The sequence below is a fragment of the Cebus imitator genome, unplaced genomic scaffold (genome assembly GCF_001604975.1).
Source record: "Cebus imitator isolate Cc_AM_T3 unplaced genomic scaffold, Cebus_imitator-1.0 Scaffold42, whole genome shotgun sequence".
Lineage (NCBI taxonomy): Eukaryota > Metazoa > Chordata > Mammalia > Primates > Cebidae > Cebus > Cebus imitator.
The window spans coordinates 135,362-157,787 of record NW_016107357.1 but is presented as its reverse complement, the minus strand read 5'-3'; the positions used below and the strand labels follow the sequence as shown (position 1 = coordinate 157,787).

At 37.3% G+C, this 22,426-nt stretch overlaps 1 protein-coding gene across 12 annotated transcripts in view; it reads left to right on the top strand.

The window, feature by feature from the left end:
- The window catches only part of ESRRG (estrogen related receptor gamma), a 580,561-nt gene that overhangs the window by 426,679 nt on the left and 131,456 nt on the right, over positions 1–22,426 (top strand). For 11 of the 12 annotated variants that reach the window (XM_037737699.1, XM_017526299.2, XM_017526296.2 and 8 more), the window contains one exon: positions 15,121–15,237. The exons of the other annotated variant lie outside the window; for it this stretch is intronic. In XM_037737699.1, the coding sequence (XP_037593627.1) occupies positions 15,121–15,237 (117 nt within the window). The remainder of the gene's footprint in view (positions 1–15,120; positions 15,238–22,426) is intronic. 12 annotated transcript variants of the gene reach the window in all.

Below are 22,426 nucleotides of genomic sequence, written 5' to 3'. Positions count from 1 at the left end.
AAAAAAAAAGAAAGCTAATATGTTTTTATTTAAAAGAAATGACACTTAAACTTAAAAAATGATTTTGGTAAAAAAACATAAAATTTGCCATCTTAATCATTTTTTAATATATAGTACACTAGTGTTAACTATAGTTAACATGGTTGTCCTATAGCTCTTGAGAACATTTTTGTCATGGCAGACTGAAACTCTGCACTCATGAAACCACTCCTCATTCCTCCCTACCCCCAGTCCCTGGTGGCCACCATTCTACTTTCTGTTTCTATGAGTTTGGCTGCTCTAGATATCTCATATAAGAGGAATCATGCAGTATTTGTCTTTTTGTGACTGGCTTGTTTCACTTAGCGTAATATCATCAAAGTTCATTCATGTTGTGCATGACAGGATTTCTTTTTAAAAACTGAATAATGCAAGAGTCCCCCATTATCTGCAAGGGATGTGTACCAAGACCTCCAGTGGATACCTGAAACCGTGGATAGTATTGAACCCTATGCAGACTAGTTTTTTTTTTTTTTTTCTATATATACATGTCCATGGTAAACTTTAATTTATAGATTAGGCCCAGTAAAAGATTAACAAAAATAAATAGGACAATTATAACAATATACAGTACTAAAAGTTATGTGAACGTGGTCTCTCTCTCTCAAAACATTTTACTGTACTGTACCTTAGGTAATTGAAACTGCTGAAAGTGAAATTGCAAATAAGAGAGGACTACTATATTCCACTGTACGGATATATGACATTTTCTTTGTGCATTTCTCTCTCAGCTGACATTTTGGTTGCTTCCATCTCTTGGCTATTGTAAATAATACTGCAGTGAACATGGGTGTATGTACAAATACTTGTTTGAGAAATTATTTTTAATTCTTTTGGATATATATACACGCCAGGAAGTGAGATTACTTGATCATATGGTAATTCTGTTTATAATTCTTAGAGGAATACCCATACTATTTTCTAGCGTGGCAGTACCATTTTATATTACCACCAGCAGAACACAAGAGTTCTAATTTCTCCATATTCTGAATTTCAGTGCTTATTTTTTTTTTTTAATTCATTAGTGACCATCCTAATGGGTAGGAGGTGATTGTTTAAATATTTTTGAAAGATTTTATATATACATACCAAACATCTGTATATCTTTGATCATCTTAGACTTATGCATAAGTAATTACATATATGTATAATGTATGTGGTTGTTTTAAGATTCCTCAGTGTAATGCAATGCCTTTAGAGGAAGAATTTGTTCATGTATAGTAATATTAATAGTAATAATGAATATATTAGTTTAATTTATAATAATGAATATATTTGATTTTACAAAATGTCACACATAGTTCTGTCTGCTTTATGTTAATTATCTTATTTCTTTAATCATCCCAGTGAAGTAGGCAATCATATCATTATTGTATTATATCCTTTTATAGATGTGGAAATTGAGGCCCAGAGAAGTAATTGCCCAAAGAATAACTGGTGAAATCTTGAACCCAGAGCCTGTCCTCCTAACCCCCTCATTACACTGCCTTGTATATTTTTAAAGCTTTTAAAAGACTGAATTATTTTAGATTGTATTTTTCTTGACAGAGTTTTAATCCATGGGCAAAATTATTGACATTATTAAAATAAAAATGAAGAATTAAGAATATTCCAAATGGTATGATTAGACGATATTCAAGGTTTTTATAAAGGAGACAGAACTAAGTTTTAAAAATACCTAAATGTTTTGTAATTCACTTTTAGACATTCCTTAAATGTGAAGCTTGAGAGCACAACTCTTCAGTATCACCACCGTCTCTGTTTTCTGTGTCAGTTCTCTGGATTTTTATCAGCTAACATTCATTTCTCCACCCAATTTTTGTTTGTTAGTTTTAGACTGATCCTAGGAATCTATCTCCACTGATGACACTTATGTATTTTTTAACTCTTGATTTTAGGAAGAAAGAGGCTTATTTCTCTCCTGTTTTGATGTGAGAATAATTATCCCTTTGCATAAACTTTGTGACCATGCCAGAAGGCAGCTCAGAATCAATCCCTTCTTCTTGTTGTTGTTTGGCTCTTTTTTTTTTTTTTTTTTTTGATGAATGATAGAAGGACAAAAGTATTTTTTTAATCTTTATTTTTAACAAAAAGTTGGTATCTTCTTTGGAATTAAATCTTATTTTATCTCGATTTGAGCAGACTTAAAAGAAGAATAACCCTGATTTTCATATACTTTTTTAAGGGCATCTCTGAGTAATACTAGAAAGAGTATTACTTAGAGATGGTTTAGTTCAAGGACATCTTTGTTAATTTAGAATGTAGAGCTGAAAATCTGAATGCACCTTGAGAGTGAATCCGAATATGTTTCCCGAATCTGCATTCTGATATCCATTTTCTCTTTAGTGTGTACTATTTACAGTTTCCATTTGAGGACGATCAGAGATAAGCACAGAATTCTTCAAAGGAAGGAATGTAGCCCAATGTGTTGCCCCTGAGTGCACCTTTTCCCCCCACTTTTGCCTCCAGAGCATCCTCGCTCTCCTAAAGTGCCTCCTGCTTTTGGAAAAACCTCGCTGTGCCCCAGAGCTTTCAACTATGTTTTATATGGAGAACAATTTTGAATTTTGTTGTACTTAAAGCAAAAGTTCTCAAACTCATTCTTCCATTTGTTCTTTTCAGTTATCAATTTACTAAGATTTCTTTAAAAAGTTTCCGTACCTAGGCCAGGCATGTTGGCTCATGCCTGTAATCCCAGCACTTTGGAGGCCAAGGTGGGCGGATCACGAGGTCAGGACTTTAAGACCAATCTGATCAATATGGTGAAACCCTGTCTCTACTAAAAATACAAAAATTAGCTGGGCATGGTGGTGCACACCAGTAGTCCCAGCTACTCAGGAGGCTGAGGAAGGAGAATCGCTTGTGAACCCAGGAGGTGGAGGTTGCAGTGAGCCGAAATTGTGCCACTGCACTCCAGCCTGGGCGACAGAGCGAGACTATGTCTCAAAAAAAAGAAGTTTCTGTACCTAACTTGGGAAAAACTACCTTACAGAGTCATGAGCAAGAAAGGAAATAATGGATAATAGACAGTATTTTTGTCCTTGCAGCCTTTTGTCCATATGGTTTAGACAAGAGATGGCTAAACGAAGGCCTGCAGGCCAAACCCATTTTGCTAAAGAAAGTTTTATTGGAACACAGCCACACCTATTCTAGTATAGTCTGCGGCTGCTTTTGTGCTACAGCAGCTGAGTTACGGAGTCACAGCAGAGACTGCATGACCTGCAAAGACAAAAATACATACAATCTGGGCCTTTCAGAAAAAGCCTGCCAATCAAACCCCTGCTCCTCTGTGGAAGAGTTAGAGTTAAACAAGCATCCCAAAACGGAGGAGGCATTTTTACCCTGTGTCCCTTGGACAATTATCAAACAGGAACCCCCCCACCCCACTCTCCCTGCTAAGTTTCCTCTATACCGCTCTTTCTTACTCTTCCTAAGGAGATGCGAGGCACTTATCTGAAATCCCTAACATAGCAGACACTTCAGGTATTCAAATTTTATTTTAAACTTCGGGTACGGTCTTTACATGCCAGGAGCTTTCGTTGTTTTCTGGGTTTTCCTTGTCTTTCTCTCAGTCCAGCCAGCAGTCCTAAGTTCCCTGACCCTTGAGATAATTACTGTTTTTTGAATGTATTACCTTCTTTCATGACTGGGTCCACGGCGTCGTCTTTTGGTTGGTTTGTCATTTGCTTTTGCTTCTCACAAAGCGCCTTTTGACTCAGACATCAGTTCTTTGTCTTTTGGCCAACAAGCACAAGGCCAGAAGAAGTTCTCTGGCTAGCACTTCCTCACTTCTGTGCTGGGAACCAGCGCCCCAGCAGTTCTTGAGTCCCTCTTAGCTCTTTCTCCTGCATTCCTTTCCTGAGTATACTAATGATGCTGTAATTATTGCTAATATTATAATCAATGCTTGCTTCCTGTTCAGAACTCTGCTAAGCATCTTAAATACATGATCTTACTTAATGTTAATAGCAGTCCCATAACGTATCAATTACTGTACCCATCCGCATGTCATTCATAAAAGTAACTTCAAATTTAAGAGCTGTTCCAAAGGCACCAGGAAAATGGTAGAATGAGGCAGCCCAATTTGACTCCAGTACGTTAGCTCAGAATCTGTATGTTATACTGCCTCCTACAGTTTACTCACAGATCAATGACCATTACTTATGTCAAGGAGTTCCCCAAATCAGTATTCATTTTAGAGGATGCTGATATTTGTTGAATATATGAACTTGATCTTAAAACTCTAATTCCATTTTTTCTTTTCTGACAAACTCGGGCACATCGATAGCATTCAAGAACAGAAGCATTTAGGGATGGTATTAGGAAAGGTTATACTTGTTTAATGTAGAAGGAAATCCCAAGAAGTAAAATTCCTATTTAAGAATCAACTGCTTTTATCATATAGGGTATCATCCAAATGCCACTAACTGGTCATATAGACTTGTGCCAATCTGCAAAAGTCAAATGTACCATAGAATGTACATATTGAAACTTTTTCTATCCAAAGATAGTGAATGCATTAGGTGTATTAACATTGTTTTCTTTTCCAATAATATTTTATTACTGAACCTTTTGTTGTTGTTGCATGTTTTGAAAGACAGATAAGCAGACTTGCACCAAGGTTGTTTAAAATTGATAGGTAGAAGAAGAACATATAAAATTGATGTTGGATATAGAGCACAGCAAATTTGGAGATTATGGTCAGTTCAGATATTATATGTTTCTTGTGACAGTGGTCATCTTTGAGCTCTTTTATAAGGACTTCTGTAACGTGATCTGTGTAAGAGCTTAAAAACTAAGATGAAATGGCTGTACGTATCATGTAAGATATGCATTTTATACTGTAAAAAACAGTTGCCATTTTACAAGAAGATATCGTTATATCAGAACTAAAAACATTGAATTTCTTCAGTCCTTGGAAGAGACTGAAGTTTATCTTCTCCATCATTTTCACTAGTGTATTTTTATTATACACTTATCAGTCCCTTTTAAATGTATTTCAGGACACACCCTCATGATTATGGATTACTCTTTTCTTTTTTCCATCATGAACAATAGCATTATTTTGGGATTGTTAAAATGCATTGTGTATATCCTGACACCTGTTGCTTTGGTGACATGCTCTGTTTGGTTTCTGTGGAATTAAACTGGCCACCAACCATACTGGTACAGAGATGAATTGAGGGATTTCTTTTTGAGGTGTTGAGAGATTCCATTCTCTAAAAGCAACCCTATCCTATCCCACAGCTGCCCTCACACCACGAGTCTGACCACAGCAAAAGACAATGCCAACATCCACCCTGAACCTATCACTCTCAGGCTCCTATGCCAGGCATCAAAATTTGCTTTCTGACTGGCAACAATAGCAACAGCAATAGCTACACAAAGTGCTTTTTCAGAAGATGGGATTTTCATTTTTATTTCTATTCTAAACAACATTCAGTTAATTACTTTTAAAAGATTAGAGTTAGGCAGCATCGCCTCATATTTAAGAGCACAGACTTTGGATCCAGATTGCCTGCGTTCAAATTCTGGCTCTAGTGCTTGTTAGCTACATGATTCTGGGTGTGTTACCTTATTTTCTCTCTGCCTTAAATCTCTAATCACAAAATGGGAGTTCATAATGTAAAGCACATCAGAGACTACATGTAAGTCTTAGTGTTTGTTATTATCCAGTCCTTAGGTATTGATATCTAAGTTTCTATGGATGCATTTAAAGGCCATTGAACTGGATGTTGGAATGTCTCATTTTTGTCTCATTTCTGCAGTTAACTAGCCCATATTCTTGTAAAGAGGGTGGAGTGATCATAGGTTCTAGTGATAACGGATAAGTCATTATATCTTTACCCCTTCTATGGTCTTCTACATAAAACAAGGGGGCTGAAGCAACTGGAATTTAGAATCTCTTTGAAATCCAATATCCTATAAATCTGTGTTGCTTTATGCCATCTGATGTACTGTTGGTGGATGGCTAACACTTCCGTTCTAAGTTTTTAATGAATAATTTAGGGCTAAACACTAAAATGGGGGAATGAATAATAGAATCACTAAAAATTGAGTTGACAAATGAGTGTTTTCTATGGGTCATTGACTTGCCCTGACAGTCTCTTGGACACAGAGGATTCTGAAGAGAGTAAGACCCTGCCCTCAAAGAATATGCAGTTGGGACAGGATGGGGGCAATTCCACAGACACATATAATGAAGTGTGTTAAGTGCTAAGAGAAGGACTCACCTGAAAGGTAAGTGCAGGATGAACTAGTTACTCCCCTAAGGACCCCTAACTCAGTCTCGGGAGCCCTGGGAGAGTCTCACTGGAGAAATGATAGAAGCAGCACATATAGAGGAGCAGCAGGAAAGAATGCTACTTTCTAGGAATTTTAAGTAATGCCATGTGGGTATCAGAGAAGAAGGTGGGCTTGAGATGAGGTAGAAGTCGACCTGGACTGTGGCAGGAGATGAGGCTGGGAGAAGATTTTTGAAGAGCTTTGCAAATCCTTTGCCCTCTATTCTCATCGGATCACACCCAGCAATAGTCACTGTATGTGCTCCAAGGTAGACACAGGAAGTGTTCACAAGATGTGGTTCATGCCTCAGAAACTCACTTCTCAGACATTTTGGTACTTGTAAGAATGACTGTCTTCCTTCCTTCTCAATATCTGTAGAACATAGCTAAATGCTCTCACTACAAGTGTTGCAAAGACAAAATCTTTCAGCATTTCTGAGTGAATGGCATATTCATTTTCACAGCCTTGCATAAACCTGAGAAAGGTCGTTTTATTTTGTAATATTTGCAAACTCCAGATTAAAGTCTTAGGATTCGAGGTAAATAATAATACACGGAATCTTAACACATTTCTCTCCATTTTCCTCAGAAAAGGGACCAAAACTATATGTATATGATCTTAATACCTTTGTTTCATGTAATTCTTACAAAGTTAAAAGCAGATATGATTATTCCGCTTTTGTGCTTTAGCGAACAGGGTAACAAAGGCAACTAGTTCAAGTTCACATAGCTAATAAAATGGCAGAGCTGGAATTTGAACCTAGGTTTGCATTTTCTTTCTCCCTTTCCCTTTTCCTTTTTCTTCTCTTTCCTTTCTCTTTCCCTTCCTTTCCCTTCCTTTTTTTTTCTTTTTTGAGATGGAGTCTTGCTTTGTCGGCCAGTCTGGAGTACAATGGCACAATCTCTGCTCACTGCAACCTCCACCACCTGGGTTCAGGCGATTCTCCTTCCTTGGCCTCCCGAGTAGCTGGGATTACAGGCATGCACCAGCATGCCTGGCTACTTTTTTTTTTTTTTTCTTTTGTATTTTTAGGAGAGATGGGGCTTCGCCATTTGGCTAGGTTGGTTTCAAACTCATGGCCTCAGGTGATCCACCCACCTCAGCCTTCCAAAGTGCTGGGAATACAGGTGTGAGCCACATACCTAGCCTTTTTTTTTTTTTTTTTTCTTTTCTCCTCCTCTCCTGTCACTCATTCCTCTTCAGATATTTTTCTCAAGTATATGCAAAATAATATGCTAAAGATGGACATACAATGGGCATGCAAAAATTTTGTCTTAAAATGAACATACACGATGACTAGTGTTTAGTTGATAGTTATAGAACTAAAGAGATAAAGGAATGCCCATGTATACAAATTTAGGGGAACCTGAGGGAAGATCTGGTTTTTTTTTAAACTGGAACAAAGTCAAGACTAATTAATTTGCCTCCATTTTATAGCATTTTTAAATGTTAACCATTTTTTTTTTTTTTTTTTTGAGACAGAGTTTTGCTCTTATTACTCAGGCTGGAGTGCAGTGGCTCGATCTCGGCTCAACGCAACCTCTGCCTCCTGAGTTCACGCAATTCTCCTGCCTCACCCTCCCGAGTAGCTGGGACTACAGGTGCACGCCACCATGCCTAGCTAATTTTTGTATTTTTAGTAGAGACGGGGTTTCACCATGTTGACCAGGATGGTCTTGATCTCTTGACCTCGTGATCCACCTGCCTCGGTCTCCCAAAGTGCTGGGACTATAGGCGTCAGCCACCATGCCCGGCCCATTTTTCATTCAATACCATGGAGGAATAAAATTTTATTGTTAGAAATATTACACACGGATGTGGTCTGTACTGGCACAGACAGCAGCCTTGGTGACTGTCCCAAACAAAAGACACGGTAGGATGAAACCAGAGTGTGTGATCTCCAGTGGCTAGAGATTGCTTAGGGTTTAAAAGCCTGACTGCTTGTGGATATCCTACCAATCTTTTTTCCTTAAAGGCAAAGCATCACCCATTGCTACTTGGGAGTGAGGCTTGAGTTTCACCTCGAAAATGCAGCAATTTGCGCCACTATGCTATCTGCCTCTTATTTACTACACTTATGATTATCAGAACTTAATCCTAGAGAATGCTAAAGAATCAACTAGAAAAAGACCTTGTCTATACTCTCCTGTCCCCCACCTCATTTTTTATAGGGTAGAGAGACAGTACAGAGGCAAAGATCATGAGACTTAAGCACACTCCTGTGTATGAAATTGCTTTGGTAAGAGCCAGGTCTAACTATTAACCTGATGTGACCCTCCTTTCCTCTGCTTCAGTATGCCACAACCTCACCTGGCAGGTGGTCTGGGGTCCCATCAGTATAGTGATACTACCCATTTCTTGTAGTATTTTTGAAAATTCTCTTTTAGAACCTGAGACGGATTCTCGCGATTGCTTCAGTGATGGCAAGTCATTGACCTTTAAGGGTAGACTTAAAATTTAGTAATGAACAAAAATCATCTGGTTTCATGTCAAAATGAAAAGGGCAGTAAGGTTGGGTGAAAATGACGTATAATATAGTGCCTCCCAACCCCTGTTTATAGCTTGTAAAGTGGCTCTGGTGGCAGCTCTAAAGGAAGCACTAAAAAGTATTGGTAGAATCCCTTGAGATCAAGTGTAGTGTTCCTACATAACTTAGTTGAAATCTAACTTTGGATGCATTCTTTGAAGAACAAATAGCTCCCTTAACTTATGTGTGCATTGATGTAATTATGACTTGTTAAAGCTACAGATATATAATAAATTATTATTCTCTAATACGAATCTCAGCTATAGGTAGTATGATTTTTCTCTTTCAGGTGGAAATGAGCAGAGAGTAGCTAGAAACAAAGCATTGAAAACAAGAAAGAAAAACAAAGCAAAAAAGGAAAGTTGGATTACTGTAAAAATTGAAAAACCTTTACTAATATGCAATAAAGAGTTTTCTTTCTTTTTTTCTTGTTTCTGTTTTAGGGCATTTAAAACAAAAAAAACTACAGATTATTGCCTGCATGTTTTTAGTGCTCTGTAATTGTGTACTGAGGCAAATCCCATTATTTTTAAATCACTTAATGTTAAAAAACAATTGGATAAACCTCACTTGGAGTGCCCTGTGGGTCATTGCAAGCCATTTGGTTCTGTTAATAAAATTAAAACAATTGGGAGAAATATACAGATGCTTTCAAATCGGCTTTACAATTATGATGTCTGTATGTATGAAAAAGAGGACAAGTCTTAGGAATTACATAAATCCAAGTGCATCATTACCATGTGGGAGTGATGTGATTCAGGAATAAAGATTTGACATATATTTTTATTTTGAGATGCCATGCTAATTTGCATCATTCAGCCCTTTCACTGACAAACTGTAAAAGTCCATTAAGTGACTGAGAGGAATATACAAATTATCTCCTGGCACTCCAGGCTGGAGTTTTACATACACCCTGTTATTCTATCCGCCAGCTAGCTGCAAGATTCTATCAAGCAGTAAGTGAGAAAATTATATTGCCTGCAAACTAATTGTACAAAAGACTCTGAAATAAGTAATCAGAGCCCGGGACTTTCTGAAAAGCCGCCAGGAGATATTATAAATTGCTCTATCATTCTTGTCAGCCTGGTTTAAAAACCCAGAGCTTCCATGTTGATTTGGCTCCCTCTGCCTCAGAGTGCACTTCCCTAGCTATTGACAAAACTGGGAAAATTCTAGTCGTGTCATCAGTAGCTGCCCAATTCAGTCCCCGGTGCCATCTAACAACTGTGTCCCAGAAAATAGCAACCTATAATCCAGGAAAACTCCGTGTCTGAAATGAAAATTCTGTGCTGTGAACAATAACTTCTGCATCCTCCTGAATGAATATCCAGTCTTCACATTCCAGGTGCCCATAGTTGTTATTGGAAATATTTTTGTCTAGTTTCCACTTTTAGAGAATGGAAGGAAAACAAGTGCCCCATAGAGATCATATGGTCTACTGGGAATCATGTCTTTGAACCATTACCAAAATAGATGTAACATTGTTACACAGGTGCTTGGGGCAGCACATATTTAGGATAAAATGCTTTCTTTATTGAATACAGAAAGCATCAGGGAAGGTTTTTCAAGGGCACAATCTCTGTAGACTCTAACATGGATCAAAGAGTTTGTTGGGTGGGTGATCATCATCGCCAACAACAGTGAACTAAATAACTCAATGGGAGGGCTTGGAAATTAGAGAGGTTTTCCTCCAGCAAATAAATTATTAGAATGATGTTGACTTGTTTTTCAAGATATAAACCAGAGTTACTTAGTGAAATCAAGGTTATTATCCATACGTGTCAAGGCAACTTTTTTGAATGAAAATATCTGTGAAAGAGGCCCAGTTTATCAGAAACAATTTCTATACATTTCAGCTAAAAATATATCATTTGTGAAGACACTGGACCACTGTGTTTTCCATCCATTCGGGGTAAATTTTTACATCCATGTTGTATTTGCTGTAACTCTGGGAAGATTCCTTTACCCCAATGTAGCCGCTAGTTTATTTTTCATGGCATAGTCCAGGCATTTGCTCCTATGTGAAGAACTTGCTGATCTTCCTAAGCATCATCCCTGTGTTTGTGGGAATACATGTACGTGCCAGTACTGCATCCTGAACCATGACAGCACCCACTAAACTGTATTGTTTGTTTACACGTCTTGTTTCCTCTATGTGGACTCGTTAGTATCAGGAACCATCTCTCTCTGTCCCAAACCAGCCATAACACAAAATTTCTGGCTCATTGATAAGCACTGAGGATTCAAAAGGAATAAAGCAGAGGTCCTACTCCAAGATTTCATTCTAAGACACTAGGAAAACCTCCCCTGCTTTTACCTTTCCCTTTGTCATTGAAGAATTATGGAATATGACGGATACAAAGGAGACCAGAGTCTTTTAATGTGATCCAAAAGTCTTGTGTCATTATTTGACAGATTCCCTTCTGCCTTTTGAAGAGATTTAAAAATCTTTACATAATTATTCTTAGATGAGTCATTCATAGATCTAGCTACTATTATTGAACCAATCCTAAATATTTTCTCCAATGTAGCTCCAATCCTGAGAGCACTTATTTTGTTAATACTGATAGGAATTATATAGTAAGATAAAAATTATATAATTCATTTGGTACATTCTATCTGTATTATTTTATTTTTCTTTTATTCTTATCCTATACATATCAGGATGGGTTTTTATTTCCCATATACTATAATTTCCTTTATGATTTCCTCTTTTATTCACACTTTACTGCACAGAAGGTTTTGTGGTTTGTTTTGCATAGTATTTCCCCTTTTGCCACGCCTTTTCCCATTTTTATCAAAGGTACTATTCACGATATCAAAATATGAACTAGAATTCCTTTTTTTTTTTTTTTGAGACAGAGTTTTGCTCTTATTGCCCAGGCTGGAGTGTAATGGTGCCATCTTGGCTCACTGCAACCTCTGGTTTCAAGCAATTCTCCTGCGTCAGCCTCCCACATAGCTGGGAATATAGTTGTGCACCACCACGTCTATTTTGTATTTTTAGTAGAGATGGGGTTTCACTATGTTAGTCAGGTTCGTCTTGAACTCCTGACTTCAAGTGATCCATCCTCCCTGGCCTCCCAAAGTGCTGGATTACAGGTGTGAGCCATCACGCCTGGTCCTTTTTTCTATTTTTGTGATTATGTGTGAAATAGTTTTCCTACTGTTTTTAACATTGCTTCCTAGTGGACAGGCAGCTCACTTGATCCTGTGACACTGTATTAGAGCACCATAATTCATGTTCATAATAATGACCCTGAGATAAGAGAATTCTGTTATTTTAAGTATATTATTTTACTGGGGAGGGGAGAGAGATGGAGCCTTTCTCTCTTGCCCAGGCTAGAGTGTAGTGGCATGATCGGGGCTCATGTACCTTCTGCCTTCTGGGTTCAAGCAATTCTCTCACCTCAGCCTCCCAAGAGGCTGGGATTACAGGTGCACACCACCACTCCTGGCTTATTTTTCTATATTCTTTGTAGAGATGGGCTTTTGCCATGTTGGCCAGGCTGGTCTTGAACTCCTGACCTCAAGTGATCTGCCTTCCTCAGCCTCCCAAAGTGTTGGGATTACAGCCACCTGCCCGGCCTGGATGGTTTTTATACTGCATAAGAAATGTTCATTGCCCCCTAGTGTCTTACCATCCAATGGGTAATATGTGTATGAAAAGTATAACAAAATATGGTCTGTCTTGGTATGATGAGAGTACCCAAAAAGATATGAAAACCAAGAAATCATTTTCTGCTGGGATAGTCGGAGAAGTTCTCGTGAAAGATTCGAGTAGAGTTGGAATTGAACAGGAGACTTGGAAATAATTGTAAAAAGAAAAAGTGACAAAGGTAGATAATTCTCAGAGGAAAATCTGAAGGATACTTAGCAAAAAATGAATAAATCAAATTGGCTTCCTCAAAAAGTTCATGTCAGGTAATAATAGCAATATTTCTGGAAAAGTAGATGAAAGACAGAGAGAGGACCTTGTTTGTAAGCCTTATAGTTTGTATTTCATTCAGGAGGGCAAAGAGATCTATTGATTTTTAAAACTTAGCGTGATGACATGATCAAAGCAGCCACGTGGATTAGAGTGGGTCAGGATGGAGGCGAAAAGCCCAGGGAGGAGATAACTCCCATAGTCCAGGTGTGAGCTCACACATGCCTGATGCGCATTCTTGCCAGAAGTATGTTGATGTGAAGGATGAGGATACGGTGTTCAAAGAGGAAGTGGAACAGGTTTTCAAAGAATGGTGATTACGTTTGTGGCAGTGGCTCATCCTGGTAGAAGCTTTTAGCACTGGGTTAAAGGTATGCAGGGCTAGCACTCATGCCTTGATAAGGGAAGCGAACAAAGTGTTACTTCATACTGACTTTTCAGGCAGAAAGAAAGGAAAGGAATGCTGTTTGGCAAACTTTTTTTTTTTCTTTCTTTTTGATCCTTTTAACCAGTCACTGTTCAGTCCTTCTTAAGACAGCAAAGGCCTGTTTCTTTTTGAGTAAGTATAGGGGGAGCTGTACAGGATGGAAGGTTCTAGTCATGGAATACTAATTAACCCTTAGAAAATTAAAAGCAACACTCTTTTGATACAACATAAGTATTCAAGGATGGTTAAAGAAACTCTGAAGAGTGGTTCATCTAAAGTTCAGATAATAAATCCTTTTATTCTTAGCTGTGACCCAGCCACCCTGATTTCTTTGACTTATCCTTGGTTTTCTAAGAGTATAGCATCAGTAATATCTTCAAGGAAGGTAATGGTATATACTTCTGTTGATGCAATTAATATTACTCTTATTATTTAACCTCCTGTTAAAAAGTAGTTGCTTTTATTGTTATAAATGCCCTGAATTAGAATGCTAATATAGGCAATGTTGATAGCCTATCTCAAATTATAATGCGTTTTTTTTTTTCAAGTCATGCATACTTAACCATTTTCAGTAGTTATATGTGGTTAGGTATTACTTCCTGTTGAATTAGCAGTTGCTGAGTAGTTGAGTCTTTGTACTATCCTGCAATCCACTAATGTGATATTTAATGAGGAGACATCAGTCTGGAGAAAGGTAGTCAATATAAATCAGTGTTTACAAAGTGTGATTAACTCTGAAATATTTCATCAATGCTGTGGTCCCAGGCAGACTCTATGCTAATTACTAGAAACTGCGCATGTTTCAGGGGACTTGGACGGACCCTGAGTATTGCAAACACGGAGCAGCAAAATTGCAATTATGCTCGGACCGTCTCTGATGACAATTTATGCATTTGGTGTGATGACCTCCCCCTTCCCAAGAGGGCAATAAACAGAATGCATTTTCATTAAGATACTAATGCACTTAATCACAAGGGGAAAGGGTTAGGAAGTAAGGAAAGACCTTCAAGCAGTATGTGACAGAGCTGATAGGGGAGAAAGGCTTTATTTTAAAGGCAGCTTCTTTATAAAGCTGTAGACAGCCCCAGAGCACGTCCCACACGCTGTCATTGGTACTAATTGAAAAAGAATTTAGTTTGGATCTTCTGCTGGTTTCATAGGTATTGTTCTAAGTATGTAGGTACTACCATAAATGATACAGTCTCATATTAAAAATACAATTTCATAGCAGTTTATTCTTCGTTCTAACATCAGGGAACTTCAGTGTTTGGAATTAATTATGAAAATTATGTAACAAACCTCATGATTATGATGATAATGATGATGACCATCATCTTCCTTATCATCACCATTATCAGTAAGCATTTACCAAGCACAGAGTTGTGTTGTAAGGCTCTGGTAAGTGCTGTAGCAACAGCTGTGTAATTTCTGTCCCTGCCCTTTAGGAGCTTACTCTAACATCCCAGATTAGTTTACATGTCATTCCAGAGTGAAGTTTACCTTGTTCAATGTCGGAAAGACAATAAGCCTAATGCACCAAAGTATTAGGAACCAAAATAAATCCAGGATTGACAATCCAAGACTCTGGTTTTGATATTTGTGTTTCATGAACATAATCTATTTTGAAATTTCTTTTGGATCGCAAGATTCTGGAAGACTCTTACTTTGCATGGGTGAACCCAGCATAGTGTTCTGAAGGCTAATTTTAAAATTCGTCTTTTGAAGCGCTTCATGATGTGTGTTCTTGATTATAGCAGAGCATCCAGTGTGATGACGTTTCTGACATTTCTCTTGAGTCTCGTGACATTTTTTGGGGTGAGGGAGTAAGAATAATAGAGTTGACATTGCCTTTGGGATGCTAATGTTTCCTGGATCTTGCACATCTGACAACTTTTTTTCAAACTTGTGTTTTAGGCAATATAGAATACAGCTGCCCTGCCACGAATGAATGTGAAATCACAAAGCGCAGACGTAAATCCTGCCAGGCTTGCCGCTTCATGAAGTGTTTAAAAGTGGGCATGCTGAAAGAAGGTAAGTCTCTTTGCTGGTGCCCCTGAGCTTTAGATTTTGGTGTGTGGTTGGGAGGCAACAAATTCCACCAATTCTAGAGAAACCAGAAAAAGATGAGGTAACAGTAAGTACCCTGACTCTGATGGCAGAATATTCCTTCTTTACACCTGGACTTTCTGATACCTTATGGCGAACTGCCTGACATCAACAGGAAGGGACAAGGTAGGAGAATCTTATGCACAGCTGAACACACCAGCTGTGCTTAACTGTTGTGCTTCTTCCTTCTTTACACATTGCAGAAGGCAAAGGAGACGAAGACAAACCAAGAGGCTACTGTCATTGACTTTTTGGTTTTCTTCTTATTACTAGGTTTGCAGAGAGTTTTTTTTCTTTTCTTTTCTTTTTTTAAATTAATCTTGAGTTTAAAGCACTCTTTATTATTTTCCAACCTTTTAGGCTTTATTTTCTATTACTAAGAGCTTGAAATATGATATTAAAATTGCTATTTGTTTCCAGTGGGGGATAAGAACAACAAGCATAAAATAGTAATAGTGACATGTATTCTGTGCTAAACAAATTGCTTAAGCTCACACAGTTTACAATTGGTGGAGCCAGGAACTGAACCCATCAATTCTAGATGCCACTCAGCTATTCCACACATGTCAAAGGTCCGAAATATTTGTATATTTCAGCATTTCTACTGAAACTCACTTTTTAGCTTGGAGATGGATAAAGAGTTTTCTTTGCTTTGTGAGGCCTACCATTTGGTTTTTGTTCTTTTATGCATTGCTGTACTTGTGTGTTTTTGTAAATATGCATTTTACATACTGCATTTAGAATGTTCTGTTTCCTTTTCTTCAGAACATCCACCAGAGTTTGTAATAAACACAGTTTTATAAAGTAACACAATGAAAAAGTGGTAATTAATGTTTGGTGGAAAATTAGATTCATTAAATATTTAAATGTATGACTTCCGTTACATCATAGAACTATGCTTTGTTTCTGGGGCTTGTCCTATTAGTATATTTTGTTCTTACTGGAGATCCCCTATTTTTTAACTTTTAAATCCAAATAGGCTCACATGTTAATTCACCAAGAGTGAACCAGAGTGTCAATGAGTGTGTGCCATCACCTAGTGTCATAATTTTTCCTGGTTTGTTCTTTCAAGATTTTTACTGTGAACAATGTTATAGGAAGATGAGTAGATCAAATTATGTTTGGATATCTGAAATTCACATCATGTTTCTCTGCCTTTTACTTGTCAAATAGGAACAGAGAAGACCCTCTCAAATTCTTCTAGTCTTCAGCTTTGTTCTTTCCTTGAGAAAGAGCTAAAAACAAAGAAGTGAATAATGTTATAATAAAGGTTTATGAAAAGATGACTAAGATACATTACCAAGTAAATATATATCTATAAGAACAAGTTTTCTAATAGTAAATAGTATGATTCATTATGTGTGCGTGTGTGTGTGTGTGTGTGTATGAGAGTATGTGTGTGTATACATATATATGTATATATAGAGAGAGATGGAAAGGAGAATGGATGATAGATAGTGGATACACACTGTTTTGGATATACATATGTGTATACATGGAAAAGTGGAAGGAAGGAAGGATACCTAAAGATTAGTGAGAGTGTCACATTGGTGAATGAAAATGAGGATGGGGGAACGTTTTACAGTATAGCCTTTGGTCCTGTTAGGATTTTTCAGAGTTAACATGTTTTACATTTATAATCCATTTGCTGAATATGTATCAAGGTCTTCCCCTGTGTCAGACACTATTCCAGGCTCCAGTGATACAACAGTGAAAAAGACAGATAAGGTGGTTCTTGCTAGAGAAAACTTATGTGCAATTGCCAGAAGGACACTTTTGATAAAGGAAAACATATAATTAAGACAACAGCCACCCAACTCACATGACAAAGAGTTTTTCTTTTAGTCAGGATGTTGGTGGTAGCTTACGTTCGTGAAGTGGAACGTAAGCTACCATTGCCTTAAACCCTATGGCAGAGTAACAAACAAAACATATTTCTGAAAGTTAATGATCGGTGATTGACAGTCAATTTCTGGCCTTAATTATAGTTATGTTGCCACTTAGTTTCGTTGTAGAGACTCAACCCTAACTTATGCTCATTCAAAAAGGCTTAATTAAGAGTGATTTCAAATCCTTGAAAGTTAAGAAATCATTATTTTTCAAAAGCGAATCCATTTTTTAAAAAGTTCTAAAATTAATATAACAATGAACACTTTGTATTGATCTAGATTTAGGTTTTATTTTGAAAAACTCAGTCACATGGAGTCACTTCTCCAAATCTAGGAATACATAATATTTTGTATTAGTTTGACTTACTACTATAATTTATACAACTATTTGCTTTTCCAGGTTTAAGGAGGAAGAATAAAAGATATTTTTCCTTAAATATTTTTTCCATTGTGAATTCTAGCAGGAACAGTCCTGAAGGGTGTTAAGAGTGAATGAAGAGGTGTGAACTGTGTTTAATTAAACACTGTTGGTAAAAGTGAATGGAACAGTGCTTATCTATGATTCACACCTCTTCAGTTGCTGTTATCAAGCAAGTATCTGTTTTCTAGGGAACTGCTGCTGTTGCTGATATACTCAAATAATAATTTATTTTCCTTTACTTCTTAATGCCCACTTTGATGGCAGAATATCTGTTCTTTAACCCCACCCCCCACCTCCCTGCAACCACCAAATCAAAAGAATGGGATGGTTATGAGTAAAAATGTAATATTCTTTTTCTTTTATACTTAAAAAATCCAGTGAAATATTGCATTGTACCCTGCATATAAATGCACAATTATGTTTGGCCATCTCCTTGGCTCAAGACTTGCTTTCTAAGCCTAGAGAGAATGATACTGTCTTAAATGTATCTTTATGGATGGAGAGGGATTTCAGTCCCATGCAGTATGTCAGAGATCATGATGTAGTAAATCTATTCAAATGTAAACCTGTTCAATTCAATTACCAGTCCATAATAAAATTTGCTGCTACAACCCCCGTGTTGACCACAGCAGTCCATACAAGCTGATGGCACAGCAGGTCTGGAAATTGACAGACAAAATCTATTTAAACAAAAAACAACATTAGTTCTAGAATCTGAAATGAAATCAGATTTCAACAGCTTCGAAGGGAACTTTCTCTCCTTTAACAGGTATTTTTATTCAACTAGCCAAATCCATCGTAAATAAAGTGTTGCTTGAAGGAAATGAAGTTTTCATTAAAAAGATAGTTTACAGAAAAATGAGAATTAAAATGTTTTAAAAAGAAAAATCCTTAGCTTTATTGACTGGCATTTCTATTAATTATGGCATCTCACTTTGAGAAGATCTGAGTGTTAGTGGGAGTGCGAAGGAGAAAGAGATGGCTGAGTAGGTAAATAATTCCAGTTTCATCACATTGTACATAATTAAAATTCTTAAAAGACATACTTTCTCATTAGCAAGCAATGGAATTATACTTGAATAAACTACATTTGATTTTAATGGTAGAATTTTTCAAAAAAATGTTACCAGTTGAAGCAAAAGAAAAACCTGTTGTCTTAGAGAAAGCGACAAAATGCTACACTAACACAAAACTTTGAGAAGTTCAGTAAAACAAGTGATAATTTGTTGAAATCCAAGTGGTGACCCCGTTCCGCATCCTGAAAAATCCGCTTTGTCTTTCTCTCTGCTCCACTTAGCTGGTAAGTGTCACGAATGATGGGCCAGCATTATTTTTTCGGCATTATGCCATACTGTATGTCAGACAAAGCCCATCTATTACATGATATCTGGTCTCAACATTCCCTTTTCATTTTTTTCAGGTGTTGCTTATTTGAAGGAAAATAACAAGAACTAATCAAGGCGCACCTATAAATCTGGTCAAGATTTATTTTTATTTTGATCTCTCCTTGGTTATTTAAAGGCTATTGCAGGACATACTAGCTCAGTTTGCTCTCTGTCGGTAGTAAACAGAGACATTTTATGAAAGCAATAATTATTTTATTTAGGTATAGAATTCACTGATCAAAGGATTAAGAGTGTTTTGATGTTTATTGGCATGATGGTTCTCACCTTAGCAATTCAAATATTTTTCTTTTACTCTTGCAAGTGAGCAAAAGACTCATATTCATGTACATATTCTTTAGCCAGGCCAGCATGCATGTCAAAGTGTAAATGAATCGAGGCAACTTAGAGGGCCAGTTTTGTTATTTCATGCCAAAAAGTGTGCTTTTTCCTTTGCCTTAAAAAATGTTGCTTGACTTTTCTAATCTCTTATTTTGTCATCTGTATATTATTTTTATTTTTATTTGTTTATAGACAGAGTTTCACCGTATTACCCAGGCTGGTCTTGAAATCCTGGGCTCTAGCAATCCTCCCACCTTGGCCTCCCAAAGTGCTGGGATTACAAGCATAGGCCACCCCCACCAGCCCTATTTTGCTGTAAAATGATGGCACTGCCAATAGTATTTGCAAAGTGTTATAAATCACCGATGAGATATTGCAGGTTGAGCACTTAGCATACTACGTTGCCTAGTGTAAGGATGCCGCCAACATGAGCTACTGTGGGCAGAGACAGTAATAAGGGTCAAGCTTCAGGGTCAGGTGGCTCATAGATTCAAGCCCTGGTTCTACCACCTCTCAGACTTGGAGCAAGTTAAAGAACTTCTCTAAGACTCACTTGCTTCAGCCTATTTATTTATAATTATGAGATTGAAGCTGGAACTTACTTTATGAGGTTTTTGTGAAAACCAATTGATTTAACGTAGATACAGGGTCTAGTACATCCTTAGCAGGAGACACTTTGAGCTTGGCTTGCTAGACCAATCCAAGGTTAGGTAATTTGTTATCCTTTGGCAATGTCAATGGCCTTAGGGGTGCTTTCCAAACTTTTTATAGAAGCACATCAATACGTGAAAATTTGCTCAGAAATTTCATGACGAAATTTAGTCTTTAATGTGTGACCTTAGGTCAAGTGAAGAGAGACAACAGTATAAAAAGGGAAAAGGGGCTTTAACCCAAGCAGAGGTTTTCACTAACAACAGTCAAGGTGAAGAAAGCTTTACAATTATTGCTGTAGCTTCAAAAGGGAGAACTTACTCCTTTGTCTTGAAGCAAAAGGAAGAGGAGGAAGAAGAGAAGGCAGAGGAGGAGGAGAAAGCTAATGTTCCACCAAAGAAAATGGAACAAGTGGCGCGCATTTTAAGATGTGCAAGGAGAATTGTAAGAATCCCATTAACTGCATAGGTACATTTTTGTGGGCTTCTCCCCCCACATTTTAGTTTTTTTTCTTTTTCTTTTTCTTTTTTTTTTGTTTGTTTTTGAGAAGGGGTCTGGCTTTGTCCTTTAGGCTGGAGTGCAGTGGCATGATCTTGGCTCACTGCAGACTTGACCTCCTGGGCTGAAGTGATCCTCTTGTCTCAGCTTCCTGAGTAGGTAGGACTACAGACACATGCCACCATGCTTTTCTTTCTTTCTTTTTTTTTTTCCAGAAATGGCATCTCACTATGTTGCTCAGGCTGTTCTCAAACACCTGGCCTCAAGTGATCCTCCAGTCTTGACCTCCCAAAGAGTGGATTACAGGCATGAGCCACTGTACCTGGGCCTGTGGTTTAGCTTTTAATTCCGATGTCTCAACTACCTAATACTGTGATGTGATTTGAAGCAAGTCCATTCATCTCTGAGAGTCTCTACTTCTGCATCTTCAGGGGACAAGTTAGACTGTATTCTTTCTTATTCCTTCTTATCTGAAATTTTATACACACACACACACACACACACACACACACATATATATATATTTGTGTGTATATATATATATATATATTAAAAATGGCATAATGCCTACATAAACATACCAGTATATGACACCAAGAGACTTATCATAATGATGATGATGATGATGATGATGATGATGATTACCATATCAATGAAGTTGGAACTACAATAGGAGCTCTGGTTTGAGAAATATGGATAGTGATTTGTGCTGTTTGTGAATTTTGTCTTAACTGAAAATTCTTCTGATGCTTTTTGTTTTCCTAGAGGAGCAAGAAATATATCATTTTTTTTTCAAAGTTAACAGACGTGAAAGTTGAAGGCACAGTAGAACAATTAATAGGTATTTAAATACGTAGGAACTGAAGTATTGATTGTGTATTTTTGCCTGTGTGTGAAAACTTTTGCCCTATATTTCCTCACATTTCCTCCCAACTCTTGTCAATATATTGAAGTGCAGTCAATATGGTTTTATTTCTATGAGCATCTGAAATCTCAACACAGATTTCTGTGACTGCTACCAGTCAGATTTTATTTGAAGTCTTATTGTTACTTTTTAAATAAAAATATTGACAGCAGTAGGAAAGGAGAACAGCAAGCTTATATAATTTAAATGCCTTCTAAATATTTCCTCTGGAGGAAACAATAAGTTTTTTAAAACAAGCAAAACAAATCAGATAGTTACATCTTTTATTGATACTCATATTTGATTTTCATACTTGATTTGATCTCTTTAAAATATCTTTCAGCCAGGAGCAGTGGCTCATACCTGTAATCCCAGAACTTTGGGAGGCTGAGGTGGGAGGGTTGCTTGAGCTCAGGAGTTTGAGACCAGCCTGGGCAATGTGATGAAACCCTTGTCTCTACCAAAAGTAAAAATAAAAAATAAAAAATTAGCAAGGTGTGGTGGCGTACACCTGTAGTATCAGCTACTCCGGAGGCCAAGGTGGGAGGATCACTTGAGCCTGGGATGGGGAAGTTGCAATGAGCAAAGATCATCATGCCACTGCACTCCAGCCTGGGTGACAGAATGCAAACTGTCCCAGAAAAAAAAAAAAAAAAGAAAAGACAAAAAACATAAAGTATCTTTTAATTTCAGAGGTGCTCAATGTTATGTATGCATATTTTCCCCACTTTGTAATAGTCTAGAAAATACACACAGTATGCAGATCCCAGATAGGCAGTGTAAGCAATATAGTAGAATTGTGCATGCCCATGTTCCAGATAAAGTAAAATCAGAGGTTGAGAAATGGCATTTGGAATAAGTCACCATTTGTAGTGATAGAATACAGGATATTGAGATTTAATTATCATGCTAAGGCCCCACCCAGTTTAGAAAAGTGGGGACCTGGATGTCAGATTCTCATTAGTCAGATAAGGAACCCAAGATCAGGGAGTTTTAGTGACTTCCCCACAGTCCCACTGCAGACAAA